Source organism: Mustelus asterias, unplaced genomic scaffold (genome assembly GCF_964213995.1).
Source record: "Mustelus asterias unplaced genomic scaffold, sMusAst1.hap1.1 HAP1_SCAFFOLD_2642, whole genome shotgun sequence".
NCBI classification, from domain to species: domain Eukaryota; kingdom Metazoa; phylum Chordata; class Chondrichthyes; order Carcharhiniformes; family Triakidae; genus Mustelus; species Mustelus asterias.
In genome coordinates, this window is record NW_027592587.1 from 15,001 (window position 1) to 29,953 (window position 14,953).

Here is a 14,953-nt window from a genome sequence, read left to right on the forward strand (position 1 = left end):
CTCACTGTCTCTGTCTCTCTCTCTCTGTCTCTCTCTGTCTCTGTCTGTCTCAACAAGAAATTAGATATCGCTCTTGGGGCTAAAGGGATCGAGGGATATGGGGGGGAATCAGGATAGTGAATTCGATGATCAGCCAGGATCAAAATGAATGGCGGGGCAGGCTGGAAGGGCCGAATGGCCTCCTCCAGCTTCTAGTTTCTATATCTTTCTCCGTCTCTCTTTCGCTCTGTCTCTGTGTCCCTGTCCCGCTCTGTTTCTCTCTGTCTTTCACCCTATCTCTCTCTGACTCTCTCTGTCTCTCTCTCTGTCGCTCTCTCACTCTCTCTGTCTCTCTCTCTCTCACTGTCGCTCTCTCTCTCTCTGTCACTCTCTCTCTCTGTCGCTCTCTCTGTCTCTCTCTCTCTGTCGCTCTCTCCCTCTTTCTCTGTCTCTCTCTGTCGCTCTCTCTCTCTCTCTCTCTGTCACTCTCTCTCTCTCTGTCGCTCTCTCTCTCTCTCTCTGTCACTTTCACTCTCTCTCTCTGTCGCTCTCTCTCTCTCTTTGTCGCTCTCTCTCTCTCTCTCTGTCTGCCTCTCACTCTCTCTCTGTCTGCCTCTCACTCTCTCTCTCTGTCTCTCTCTCTCTGTCTCTGTCTCTCTGTCTCTCTCTGTCTCACTCTCTCCCTGTCTCTCTCTCTCTCTCTCCCCGTGTCTCTCTCTCTCTCTTTCTCCGTGTCTCTCTCTCTCTCTGTCTATCTCTCTCTCCCTGTCTCTCTCTCTCTCTCTCCCTGTCTCTTTCTCTCCGTGTCTCTCTCTCTCTCTCTCTTTGGCTTTGATCTTTGGGTCCTCACTGTCCACGGGGATGGTGCCAGAGGACTGGAGAATGGCGAATGTTGTTCCTCTGTTTAAGAAAGGGAATAGAAATGACCCTGGTAATTATAGACCGGTTAGTCTTACTTCGGTGGTCGGTAAGTTGATGGAAAAGGTCCTTAGAGATGGGATTTACGACCATTTAGAAAGATGCGGATTAATCCGGGATAGTCAGCACGGATTCGTGAAGGGCAAGTCGTGCCTCACAAATTTTTTGAGGAGGTAACTAAGTGTGTTGATCAAGGTAGGGCAGTTGATGTCATATACATGGATTTTAGTAAGGCGTTTGATAAGGTCCCCCATGGTCGGCTTATGATGAAAGTGAGGAGGTGTGGGATAGAGGGAAAGTTGGCCGATTGGATAGGTAACTGGCTGTCTGATCGAAGACAGAGGGTGGTGGTGGATGGAAAATTTTCGGATTGGAGGCAGGTTGCTAGCGGTGTGCCGCAGGGATCAGTGCTTGGTCCTCTGCTCTTTGTGATTTTTATTAATGACTTAGAGGAGGGGGCTGAAGGGTGGATCAGTAAATTTGCTGATGACACCAAGATTGGTGGAGTAGTGGATGAGGTGGAGGGCTGTTGTAGGCTGCAAAGAGACATAGATAGGATGCAAAGCTGGGCTGAAAAATGGCAAATGGAGTTTAACCCTGATAAATGTGAGGTGATTCATTTTGGTAGGACTAATTTAAATGTGGATTACAGGGTCAAAGGTAGGGTTCTGAAGACTGTGGAGGAACAGAGAGATCTTGGGGTCCATATCCACAGATCTCTAAAGGTTGCCACTCAAGTGGATAGAGCTGTGAAGAAGGCCTATAGTGTATTAGCTTTTATTAACAGGGGGTTGGAGTTTAAGAGCCGTGGGGTTATGCTGCAACTGTACAGGACCTTGGTGAGACCACATTTGGAATATTGTGTGCAGTTCTGGTCACCTCACTATAAGAAGGATGTGGAAGCGCTGGAAAGAGTGCAGAGGAGATTTACCAGGATGCTGCCTGGTTTGGAGGGTAGGTCTTATGAGGAAAGGTTGAGGGAGCTAGGGCTGTTCTCTCTGGAGTGGAGGAGGCTGAGGGGAGACTTAATAGAGGTTTATAAAATGATGAAGGGGATAGATAGAGTGAACGTTCAAAGACTTTTTCCTTGGGTGGATGGAGCTGTTACAAGGGGGCATAACTATAGGGTTCATGGTGGGAGATACAGGAAGGATATCAGAGGTAGGTTCTTTATCATAGAATCATAGAAATCATAGAAACCCTACAGTGCAGAAAGAGGCCATTCGGCCCATCGAGTCTGCACCGACCAAGATCCCACCCAAGCCCTATCCCCACATCCCTACATATTTACCCACTAATCCCGCTAGCCTACGCATCCCGGGACACTAAGGGGCAATTTAGCATGGCCAATTAACCTTTACGCAGAGAGTGGTTGGGGTGTGGAATGGACTGCCTGCAGTGATAGTGGAGTCAGACACTTTAGGAACATTTAAGCGGTTATTGGATAGGCACATGGAGCACACCAGGATGATAGGGAGTGGGATAGCTTGATCTTGGTTTCAGATAAAGCTCGGCACAACATCGTGGGCCGAAGGGCCTGTTCTGTGCTGTACTGTTCTATGTTCTATGTTTTGTCTCTCTCTCTCCGTGTCTCTCTCTGTGATTCTCTCTCTCTCCCTGTCTCTCTCTCTCTCTCTCCCTGTCTCTCTCTCTCTCTCTGTCTCTCTCTCTGCCTGTCTCTCTCTCTCTGTCTCTCTCTCTGTCTCTCTCTCTCCGTGTCTCTCTCTCTCTCTCTCTCTGTGATTCTCTCTCTCTCCCTGTCTCTCTCTCTCTCTCCCTGTCTCTCTCTCTCTGCCTGTCTCTCTCTCTCTCTCTCCGTGTCTCTCTCTCTCTCTGTCTCTCTCTCTCTGCCTGTCTCTCTCTCTCTCCCTGTCTCTCTCTCTCTCCCGGCTCTCTCTCTCTCTCCCTGTCTTTCTCTCTCTCTCTCTCCCTGTCTCTCTCTCTCTCCCTCTCTCTGCCTGTCTCTCTCTCTCTGTCTCCTCCTTTAAGACGCTCCATAAAACTGCCCTCTTTGCCTGAGTTATTGTTTGCCAGTTCCCACAGGCCTCAGGGCTAAATTTAGTCTGATTGTTGCTGCTGCTGTTTTTGGAATGTATTCAAGGGGCAGCTGGATAGAGCACTTGGGGCGAACGGGATCAAAGGTTACGGGGAGAAAGCAGGATTAGACTGTTGAGTTGGATGATCAGTCAAGATGGTGATGAATGGGCGGGAGCAGCTCGAAGGGCCGAATGGCCTCCTCCTGCTCCTATCTGCTATGTTTCTATGAATGTTTAGCTGTGCATTGAATAGCACCCCCTGGGCTCTGGGCTAATGTACAATGTTCATGACGGGTACAGGTTCATAGCTCCTTGAAAGTGGAGTCACAGGTGGACAGAGTGGTGAAGAAGGCATTCGGCATGCTTGGTTTCATCGGTCAGAACATTGAATACAGGAGTTGGGACGTCTTGTTGAAGTTGTACAAGACATTGGTAAGGCCACACTTGGAATACTGTGTGCAGTTCTGGTCACCCTATTATCGAAAGGATATTATTAAACTAGAAAGAGTGCAGAAAAGATTCACTAGGATGCTCCCGGGACTTGATGGATTGAGTTATAAGGAGAAGCTGGATAGACTGGGACTTTTTTCTCTGGAGCGTAGGAGGCTGAGGGGTGATCTTATAGAGGTCTATAAAATAATGAGGGGCACAAATCAGCTAGATAGTCAATATCTTTTCCCAAAGGTAGGGGAGTCTAAAACTAGAGGGTTTAGTTTAAGGTGAGAGGGGAGAGATACAAAAGGGTCCAGAGGGGCAATTATTTCACACAGAGGGTGGTGAATGTCTGGAACGAGCTGCCAGAGGCGGGTACAATTTTGTCTTTTAAAAAGCGTTTAGACAGTTACATGGGTACGATGGGTATAGAGAGATATGGGCCAAATGCGGGCAATTGGGACGAGCTTAGGGGTTTAAAAATAAAGGGTTGCATGGACAAGTTGGGCCGAAGGGCCTGTTTCCATGCTGTAAACCTCTCTGACTCTATAATTTCTCCTCTCTCAGGTTGGAGCGTTGGGAATTCTTTCCGACCATGTTGCTCCCAACAGGACGGATTTGGTTGGTATTGGCAACGACCGCCTTGTGGTTGGAGATCGTCGTGGCGACGCTGCAAAATGGCTGCCAGGTCTCGGGGACGCGGGTGGACTGCAAGGGGCTGTCCCTTCTCCGGGTGCCGACGGGCCTACCCCCCAGCACCGAGTTCCTGGATCTGTCCTACAACCGGATCTCCGCGCTCCGGAACGGAGAGTTGGCCGGGCTGACAAGGCTCAAAATGTTGATTCTCCGCTACAATGACATCTGGCAGCTGGAGCAGGACGCCCTGGCCTCCAACCCCCTCCTGGAGGAGCTGGACCTCTTCAACAACTCCCTGCGCCAGGTCCCCGGCCCCGCCCTGCGCCCCGTGCCCCTCCTCCGCCGCCTCGACCTCTCCAACAACCTCTACCCCTCGGCCCGGCTGGGCGAGGCCTTCTCCGACCTGCGCCGCCTCCGCCTGCTCTCGTTGGGGGGCGACCGGGTCTGGGCCCTGCGACGCGACGACCTGAGGCCCCTGGCGGGTCTGGGGCTGGAGCGGCTGGCCCTGAAGACGGGATCGGCCCTGCGGGAGTACGAGGCCGGCGCCCTGGCCGTCCTGCGGTGCCCGGAGGTCTGGACGGACATCGCGGTGGACCACAAGCCGGGGCTGCTGCCCATCATCTTGGCCGACCTTGCCCGCACGCCCGCCCGGGCCCTGCGCTTCCGCCGCCTCTTCAAGTTCATCTACTACACGGGCGGGAAGGACCTCTTCGCTGGTCTGAGGGACACCTCCGCCCGCACCCTCACCCTCTTCCGAGGGAAGCTGAGCGAGGAGCTCCTGGCCTCCCTCCTCCGCAACCTGGAGGGCTCCGCGGTGAGGAACTTGACGCTGAACGCTATCGACTTTGCCCGCGCCATCGACAGCAACCACACGCTGCCCACCATCGCCAATCTGACGCTGGACTACTTCACCTTTGAGGAAATCAGTAACCCCGACGTTCTACTCTTCAACCGAGAGTTCCGGTGGTTTAACAAGGTGGGGAATCTTCTCATTAATGGCGTCAATTTCAATTACATCCCCTGTGAGGCCTGGTCCGAGATGAAGATTGTGCGCGCCATTGACATCTCTGCCAACCAGCTACTGGAGAGCTACATCTACAACCGCCAGTGTCAGTACCGCGGCACGCTGGGGCACCTGGAGGAATTTGTGGCCCGCGCCAACCAGATCGCCAACCTGTGCCCCATTGCCCAACTGACGGCCGAGTGGGCCCAGCTGCGGCGCCTGGACCTGAGCGACAACCGGATCGGGGGCTGCCCCCTCCCCTGCGCCTGGGGCCCCCCCCTGGAGAGCCTGTCGCTGCGCGACAACCCGCTGGGGGACGCCGTCTTCGACTGCCTGCCCGCCTCCCTGCGGCGGCTGGACCTGTCGCACGGGCGGCTGGAGCGGCTGGCTCCGGCCTACTTCGCCCGGGCCTCCAACCTCAGCCAGCTGGCGCTGAGCGGCAACCGGCTCAAGTTCCTGCCGGCCGGCTGGCGGGGGGCGGGCCTGCGCAACCTGGCGCTGGACGGCAACTCCTTCGGGGTGATCGAGCCGGGCACCTTTGGCCGAATGCCGGGGCTGGCCACCCTGCGGGCGGGCAACAACCCTTTCCACTGCACCTGCGACCTCCACCGCTTCGTGAGGGACACCCTGGCGGCGGGGACCCCCCGCCTGCTGGGCTGGCCTGCCGACTACGTCTGCTACCACCCGCCGGCCCTGCTGGACACCTGGCTGGCCGACTTCGCCCCCGGGCGGCTGGAGTGCGACGTGGGGCTGGTGGTGGCCATCTCGGTGTCCGTCACTGGGCTGGCGGTGGCTACCCTGCTCTTGCTGTGTTGGCGCTTCGACCTGCCCTGGTACCTGGGCGCCATGTGGCAGATCGTGCGGGCAAAGTACCGGGCCCGCCAGCCCGAGAGGGCCGCCCCTTACGCCTACCACGCCTTCATCTCCTACAGCCGGGGGGACGCGGGGTGGGTGCGGGAGCACCTGGTGGGGCGTCTGGAGGCCTGCCAGCCCCCCTACCGGGTCTGCATCCACGAGCGAGACTTCACGCCGGGCAAGTGGATCATTGACAACATTATCGAGAACATTGAGGGCAGCCGCAAGGTCATCTTCGTCCTGTCGCGGGGCTTTGTGGATAGCGAGTGGTGCAATTATGAGCTCTACTTTGCCCACCAGCGCGCCATCATGCGCTCCCTCCAGGACGTGGTGCTGGTGCTGCGGGAACCCATCAACCCCGACTCGCTGCCCAGCAAGTTCTGCAAGCTGCGCAAGATGCTGGACACCCAGACCTACCTGGAGTGGCCAGCCGAGCCCTCCCGCCAGCCCTTCTTCTGGGCCCAGCTCCGCAACGTGCTGGGCCAAGCTGACCCAGAGAGCCTGGACCCGGGGCTCGCCCGCTGGGGGCCGCGGCTCTCTGCCCACTCTGTCCCTGCTGCCCCAGAGACCCCCCCGGACCCCGAGACCCCCCCGGACCCCGAGACCCCCCCGGACCCCGAGACCCCCCCGGACCCCGAGACCCCCCCGGACCCCGAGACACCCCCGGACCCCGAGACACCCCCGGACCCCGAGACACCCCCGGACCCCGAGACCCCCCCGGACCCCGAGACCCCCCCGGATCACAAGATCCCCCCGAACCCCGAGACCCCCCCAGACCCCGAGACCACCCCCAACCACTGCAACTCCTCCAGCCCCCAAGTCCCCCCATGCACCCATAACCCCTCTGGCACCCATTACCTCTCCGGCACCCATAACCCCCCCGCCACCCATAACCCCCCTGGCACCCACAACCCCCCCAGCACCCATAACCCCCCCAGCACCCATAACCCCCTCGCCACCCATAACCCCCCCGGCACCCACAACCCCCCCAGCACCCATAACCCCCCCAGCACCCATTACCCCCACAGCACCCATAACCCCCCCGGCACCCATAACCCCCCCAGCACCCATAACCCCCCCGCCACCCACAACCCCCCCGGCACCCACCACCCCCCCAGCACCCACCACCCCCCCAGCACCCATTACCCCCACAGCACCCATAACCCCCACAGCACCCATAACCCCCCCAGCACCCATAACCCCCCCGGCACCCACAACCCCCCCAGCACCCATAACCCCCCCAGCACCCATTACCCCCACAGCACCCATAACCCCCCCGGCACCCATAACCTCCCCAGCACCCATAACCCCCCCGGCACCCATAACCCCTCCGGCACCCATAATCCCCCCAGCACCCATAACCCCCCCAGCACCCATAACCCCCCCAGCACCCATTACCCCCACAGCACCCATAACCCCCCCAGCACCCATAACCCCCCCGGCACCCATAACCCCCCCGGCACCCATAACCCCCCCGGCACCCATAACCCCCCCGGCACCCATAACCCCCTCGGCACCCATAACCCCCCCAGCACCCATAACCCCCCCGGCACCCACAACCCCCCTAGCACCCACAACCCCCCCAGCACCCATTACCCCCACAGCACCCATAACCCCCCCAGCACCCATAACCCCCCCGGCACCCACAACCCCCCCAGCACCCATAACCCCCCCAGCACCCATTACCCCCACAGCACCCATAACCCCCCCGGCACCCATAACCCCCCCAGCACCCATAACCCCCCCGGCACCCATAACCCCTCCGGCACCCATAACCCCTCCGGCACCCATAACCCCCCCAGCACCCATAACCCCCCCAGCACCCATTACCCCCACAGCACCCATAACCCCCCCGGCACCCATAACCCCCCCGGCACCCATAACCCCCCCGGCACCCATAACCCCCCCGGCACCCATAACCCCCCCGGCACCCATAACCCCCCCAGCACCCATAACCCCCCCAGCACCCATAACCCCCCCGGCACCCACAACCCCCCTAGCACCCACAACCCCCCCAGCACCCATAACCCCCCCGGCACCCATAACCCCCCCGGCACCCACAACCCCCCCAGCACCCATAACCCCCCCGGCACCCATAACCCCCCCAGCACCCATAACCCCCCCGGCACAAATACATAAAGGGCAAAAGAGTAACAAGGGAGAGAGTAGGGCCCCTTAAGGATCAACAAGGTCATCTATGTGTGGATCCACAGGAGATGGGTGAGATCCTAAATGAATATTTCTCATCAGTATTTACTGTTGAGAAAAGTATGGATGTTAGGGAACTTGGGGAAATACATAGTGATGTCTTGAGGAGTGTACATATTACAGAGAAGGAGGTGCTGGAAGCCTTAAAGCGCATCAGGGTAGATAAATCCCCGGGAGCTGATGAGGTATATCCCAGGACGTTGTGGGAGGCTAGGGAGGAAATTGCGGGTCCCCCAGCCGAGATATTTGAATCACCGATAGTCACGGGGGAGGAGCCTGAAGATTGGAGAGTGGCAAATGTTGTGCCTTAGTTTAAAAAGCGCTGCAGGGAAAAGCCTGGGAACTACAGGCCGGTGAGCCTCACATCTGTGGTGGGTAAATTGTTGGAAGGTATTTTGAGAGACAGGTTCTACAGGCATTCAGAGAGGCAAGGACTGATTAGGGACAGTCAGCATGGCTTTGTGAGTGGAAAATCATGTCTCACAAATTTGATTGAGCTTTTTGAAGGGGTAACCAAGAAGGTAGATGAGGGCAGTGCAGTTGATGTTGTCTACATGGACTTTAGCAAGGCCTTTGACAAGGTACCGCATGGTAGGTTGTTGCATAAAGTTAAATCTCACGGGATCCAGGGTGAGGTATCTAAATGGATACAAAATTGGCTTCTTGTCAGAACAGTAAGAAGTCTCACAACACCAGGTTAAAGTCCAACAGGTTTATTTGCTACCAAATAAACCTGTTGGACTTTAACCTGGTGTTGTGAGACTTCTTACTGTGCCCACCCCAGTCCAACGCCGGCATCTCCACATCATTCTTGTCAGAAGCCAGAGGGTGGTTGTAGAGAGTTGTTTTTCAAACTGGAGGCCTGTGACCAGCGGTGTGCCTCAGGGATCAGTGCTGGGCCCACTGTTATTTGTCATTTATATTAATGATTTGGATGAGAATATCGGAGGCATGGCTAGTAAGTTTGCAGATGACATTAAGATTGATGGACAGTGAAGAAAGTTATCTCCAATTGCAACAGGGATCTTGATCAATTGGGCCAGTGGGCTGACGAGCGGCAAATGGAGTTTAATTTAGACCAGGGGTCTCCAAACTACGGCCCGTGGGCCACATCCGGCCCGCAGCCAGTGGGGTGGGACGGGATTCCGGCTGCCGAAAACACTCCCGCGTCCGGAACCCCGCCGCTGACTCAGGATCCGGACACGGGGACGGAAGCCACAGGCCGGACATTCGCTGCCGCTCCGCGCGGTGTCTGATGGATCCATGGGAATCCCCGCCCTCTTTACCGGCCTATTGTCCAATCAGAGCTGCCGTCCTGTGACTGACAGTTCATTCAACGAATCAGCAATTGAGACATCTGTTATCCAATTGCCGCTCTGCATTGACTGAGTGACAGCTGCTTTATCCAATCCGTAAGCTCCATCTGTCTGAAATGAGAGAGAACATTGACAATGATGGCGGCAATTCCGACCAATTCAGTTATGGAAGGAAAAAAGAAAAGACAAGTGGACAGTGAGTGCCGCCTGTTTAACGAAGAATGGGGTGTAAAGTACTTCTTTGTACAAGCAGGTGATAAAGCCTTGTGTGTCATATGCAACGAAATTGTTGCAGTTTTGAAGGAGTACAATGTCCGTCGGCACTATGAGACCAAACATGAACCAAGTTATTCCCAATTCACAGGAACACAGCATTCGGTAAAATTTGAATCAATGCAACGCAGGTTGCTTTCCCAACAAGCTTTCTTTACGCAGAAGATAACTGAAAATGAAGCTTTAACCAGAGCCAGTTACAAACTAGCTTATGTGTTGGCTAAAAGAGGAAAGCCATTCACCGATGGAGATCTCATCAAAGAGTGTATGATGGAAGCAGTGGAAGAGTTATGCCCAGAAAAAGCAAATCTGTTCAAAATCATCAGTCTTGCACCAAATACTGTTGCTCGTAGAATTGAGGATCGAGGAAGCAATATATTTCATCAAATTGCAGACAAAACAAGACATTTTCAGTTGTATTCTCTCGCACTTGATGAATCGACTGGTGTGTGTGACACATCACAACTCCTAGTATTCATCCGTGGCGTCGACAGTGAATTTAATGTGACACAAGAATTAGCATCAGTGCATAGCATGCACAGCACAGTAACTGGAGAAGACATCTTCGAAGAATTGCAAAAAACTGTGTTAGAATATAACCTGGAGTGGAATAAACTGCAGTGCGTGACAATTGACGGAGGAAAGAACAGGTCTGGGGTGAAGAAAGGTTTGGTTGGACAAATCACAAAAGCTTGTGAGGTTGGTGGACTCTCAAAGCCCATGTTTCTGCATTGCATTATCCATCAACAAGCATTGTGCGGAAAATATGTGGATATGTCTTGCGTTCTGAAACTTGTTGTTTCAACAGCGAATCCCATTCGATCTCACGGGCTTAATCATCGCCAGTTTCGTGATTTTCTGAAAGAAACGGATTCTGAGTTCGGTGACTTGCCTTATTATACAGCAGTTCGATGGCTTAGTTGTGGAAAGGTTCTATCACGGTTCTTTCAGCTCAGAGCGGAAACTGATTCCTTTCTCACAGAGAAGAATCGACCCGAACCACTTTTATCAAACGCTGACTGGCTTTGGAAATTGGCATTTTTTGCAGACCATATGAATCAATTGAATCTGAAGTGGCAAGGTGAAACAAATTTGATTTGTGATCTATTCGCGCATGTCAAGGCATTCAGGGCTGAACTGATGCTATTTCAAGGACAGCTGAAAGTTCATAACTTGGCTCATTTTCCATGTTGTGAAAAATTTCATGAAGAAAGTGAAGCAGAATTTCCTTCTTCATTTGCAACAGAAATCATTAAGGACTTGCAAAAACAATTTCAGGAACGATTTTCTGGTCTTGATGGAAACACAGCTGAAATAAAACTGTTTCAAAATCCATTTGGCTGCAATGTTGAAACACTCAGTTTCAAATGGAAATTATTGATCTCCAATCAGATGAGATGCTGAACGACAAGTATAAAGAAGGAAATCTGATCCAATTTTATAAATCTTTGCAGCCTGAGCAGTTTCCAAATGTGAAGCGATTTGCTTGTGGATTTGTACCAGTTTTTGGTACAACGTACCTGTGTGAACAAACATTTTCAAAAATGAAGTATGTCAAGTCCAAATATCGAGCAAATTTATCTGATGAGCATTTGAGGTCCATTCTAATAATTGGCTCCTCAAGCTTGAAACCTCAGTTCAGCAATATTTTGAAATTAAAAAAGCAGTTCCATCATTCCCATTAATCTTGTGCAAAACTTCATGATTTGTTGGTGACGATTGAAAACTCCAATTGCCAGAATTGTGCAGAAAGGTGCAGACTGGATTTATTTTTGTTCGACCTTTATTAATGGTTCAAGTTTATTTTGAATTTCTTTGCTTTGTTTTACTGAAGTTCTTTCTTGGGCCGTGTTTATTTTTCTTATTGTGTGCCACAGAATGGGGCAAATTCTCATTTCAAGTAAACATTTGTAAAATTTCAGTAAATAAAATTAATTTAAAAATGAACAGCCTGCTTTTCTCATCTGCAGTTAAGTAATTGATTATTTTGTCACAGCGTTTGCTAATGTTTGACATTTTTACTCATTATATATCATTTCTCAGCGTAAACACGGCAGTTTCTTTGTAATTGTCACATTTCTGTTTTGTTCTGAATCATATCATGCTGATTACAAAGATGATCCAAATGAAACTTGTTCATTCATTTAAATTTTATGAATTCATTTATAAAATGACTCATCCACGACTCGTGGGAGTAGTGGATGAGGTGGAGGGCTGTTGTAGGCTGCAAAGAGACATAGATAGGGTGCAAAGCTGGGCTGAAAAATGGCAAATGGAGTTTAACCCTGATAAATGTGAGGTGATGCATTTTGGTAGGACTGATTTAAATGTGGATTACAGGGTCAAAGGTAGGGTTCTGAAGACTGTGGAGGAACAGAGAGATCTTGGGGTCCATATCCACAGGTCTCTAAAGGTTGCCAGTCAAGTGGATAGAGCTGTGAAGAAGGCCTATAGTGTGTTAGCTTTTATTAACAGGGGGTTTGAGTTTAAGAGCCGTGGGGTTATGCTGCAACTGTACAGGACCTTGGTGAGACCACATTTGGAATATTGTGTGCAGTTCTGGTCACCTCACTATAAGAAGGCTGTGGAAGCACTGGAAAGAGTGCAGAGGAGATTTACCAGGATGCTGCCTGGTTTGGAGGGTAGGTCTTATGAGGAAAGGTTGAGGGAGCTAGGGCTGTTCTCTCTGGAGCGGAGGAGGCTGAGGGGAGACTTAATAGAGGTTTATAAAATGATGAAGGGGATAGATAGAGTGAACGTTCAAAGACTATTTCCTCGGGTGGATGGAGCTATTACAAGGGGGCATAACTATAGGGTTCATGGTGGGAGATATAGGAAGGATATCAGAGGTAGGTTCTTTACGCAGAGAGTGGTTGGGGTGTGGAATGGACTGCCTGCAGTGATAGTGGAGTCAGACACTTTAGGAACATTTAAGCGGTTATTGGATAGGCACATGGAGCACACCAGGATGATAGGGAGTGGGATAGCTTGATCTTGGTTTCAGATAAAGCTCGGCAGAACATTGTGGGCCGAAGGGCCTGTTCTGTGCTGTACTGTTCTATGTTCTATAAAACTAATTTTTTTTCTTTGACCCCCGAAAATGTGTAAAATATACAATGTGGCCCTCGTACTGAAAAGTTTGGAGACCCCTGATTTAGACAATTGCGAGGGTGATGCATTTTGGTAGATTGAACCAGGGCAGGACTTACTCAGTTAATGGTAGGACGTTGGGGAGAGTTACAGAACAAAGAGATCTAGGGGTACATGTTCATAGCTCCTTGAAAGTGGAGTCACAGGTGGACAGAGTGGTGAAGAAGGCATTCGGCATGCTTGGTTTCATCGGTCAGAACATTGAATACAGGAGTTGGGACGTCTTGTTGAAGTTGTATAAGACATTGGTAAGGCCACACTTGGAATACTGTGTGCAATTCTGGTCACCCTATTATAGAAAGGATATTATTAAACTAGAAAGAGTGCAGAAGAGATTTACTAGGATGCTCCCGGGACTTGATGGATTGAGTTATAAGGAGAGGCTGGATAGACTGAGACTTTTTTCTCTGGAGCGTAGGACACTTTAGCATGGCCAATCCACCTAACCTGCACATCTTTGGACACTAAGGGGCAAGTTAGCATGGCCAATCCACCTAATCTGCACATCTTTGGACACTAAGGGGCAATTTAGCATGGCCAATCCACCGAACCTGCACATCTTTGGAGACCAAGGGACAATTTAGCATGGCCAATCCACCTAACCTGCACATCTTTGGAGTGTGGGAAGAAACTGGAGCACCCGGAGGAAACCCACGCAGACACGAGGAGAATGTGCAAACTCCACACAGACAGTGACCCAAGCCGGGGATCGAACCCAGGTCCGCTGTCCCAGGCAGCGGTGCTAACCACTGTGCCACCGTGCCGCCTGTATCATCGAACCACATTGAGAATCGGACTCACGAGGGACCTGGTCCTGTCCAAAGTGGATGGTTCCTTCCGACAGGAGTTATAGCAACTCGGAACACCTCCACTGAGGAAAGGCCAACTCTGTTGCGAAGGTGGGGTCTGGGGGGTCTCCAGGTGGTGGTACCACCCCCCAGGCAGAGGGCTCACTGCCACAGGAACTACATCCTGGACAAACCAAATCGAAGATGTTGACCGGTAGCGACATCTAGTGGCCGCTTCCCGACAAACACACGGAAGGCTTGGTTCATCGCTGCGACTTCCGCCAGTCGCAACAGACCCTGCTGTGTCTGGCTTAGCTACTTCCCTGGGAATAGCCAGGCCACACCCTTGGACAGGATTACACCTCATCTTCGCCGGTCCCTTGAGGCACTGTAACGCTATTGGGCCTTTAAAAGATGTATTTGTGTCATGTTTCTTGTGCAGGGTCTATTGTTGCAGTTTTTAAAAAAATTATCGGTGCCATTCTGTCTGGATCTGGCAGCACTGTATTGTTACTGCAGCAGTATAATTGATTTCAATTCCTAAAATGTTGGTTTGCACACTACCAGAAGGATGTGGAGGCTTTGGAGAGGGTACAGAAAAGATTTACCAGGGTGTTGCCTGGTATGGAGGGCATTAGCTATGAGGAGAGGTTGGAAAAACTTGGTTTGCTCTCACTGGAACGACGGAGGTTGAGGGGCGACCTGATAGAAGTCTACAAGATTATGAGGGGCAAGGACAGAGTGGATAGTCAGAAGCTTTTTCCCGGGGAGGAAGAATCAATTACTAGGGGGGCACAGGTTTAAAGGAGATGTACGAGGCAAGTTTTTTTACATAGAGGGTGGTGGGTGCCTGGAACTCGCTGCCGGGGGAGGTAGTGGAAGCAGATACGATAGTGACCTTTAAGGGGTGTCTTGACAAATACATGAATTGGATGGGAATAGAGGGATATGGTTTTAGTTCAGTCAAGCAGCGTGGTTGGTGCAGGCTTGGAGGGCCGAAGGGCCTGTTCCTGTGCTGTAATTTTCTTTGTTCTTTGTTCTTTTAATCTGAACTAATGCAGGGTTCTGTTATTCTAGAGTTCCCAGGGATTTTGCAGAGTGGGGTTTGGTTCGATTGATTGACAGAAAGGTTAGGTGACTGGGTGGAGCTAGGCTCACACAAAGGAATCAGGAGAACTCTGCTGCTTGGGATCTCTAGAGAGAGGTCACTTTCTCTGCTGTCTCTTTCTCTCTGGAGTTGGAGACTGGAATCTGCTGTCTGGGAGTGGATCTTTCTCGAGAAGTTGCTGTACGAGTCCGAAGACAGGTGTCTGCCTGGATCTCTGTCCAGAGGTGTTAAAAGGCTGGAAATCGAGCATC

The 14,953-nt window shown here is 52.1% G+C and overlaps 1 protein-coding gene across 1 annotated transcript in view; it reads left to right on the forward strand.

The window, feature by feature from the left end:
- The window catches only part of tlr18 (toll-like receptor 18), a 21,712-nt gene extending 6,996 nt beyond the window's left edge, over positions 1-14,716 (forward strand). The window contains exons 2-3 of the mRNA XM_078207727.1: positions 3,933-6,678; positions 14,672-14,716. Coding sequence (XP_078063853.1) covers positions 3,961-6,678; positions 14,672-14,716 — 2,763 coding nt within the window. The 5' untranslated portion in view covers positions 3,933-3,960. The remainder of the gene's footprint in view (positions 1-3,932; positions 6,679-14,671) is intronic.
- The last annotated feature ends 237 nt before the right edge of the window (positions 14,717-14,953 follow it).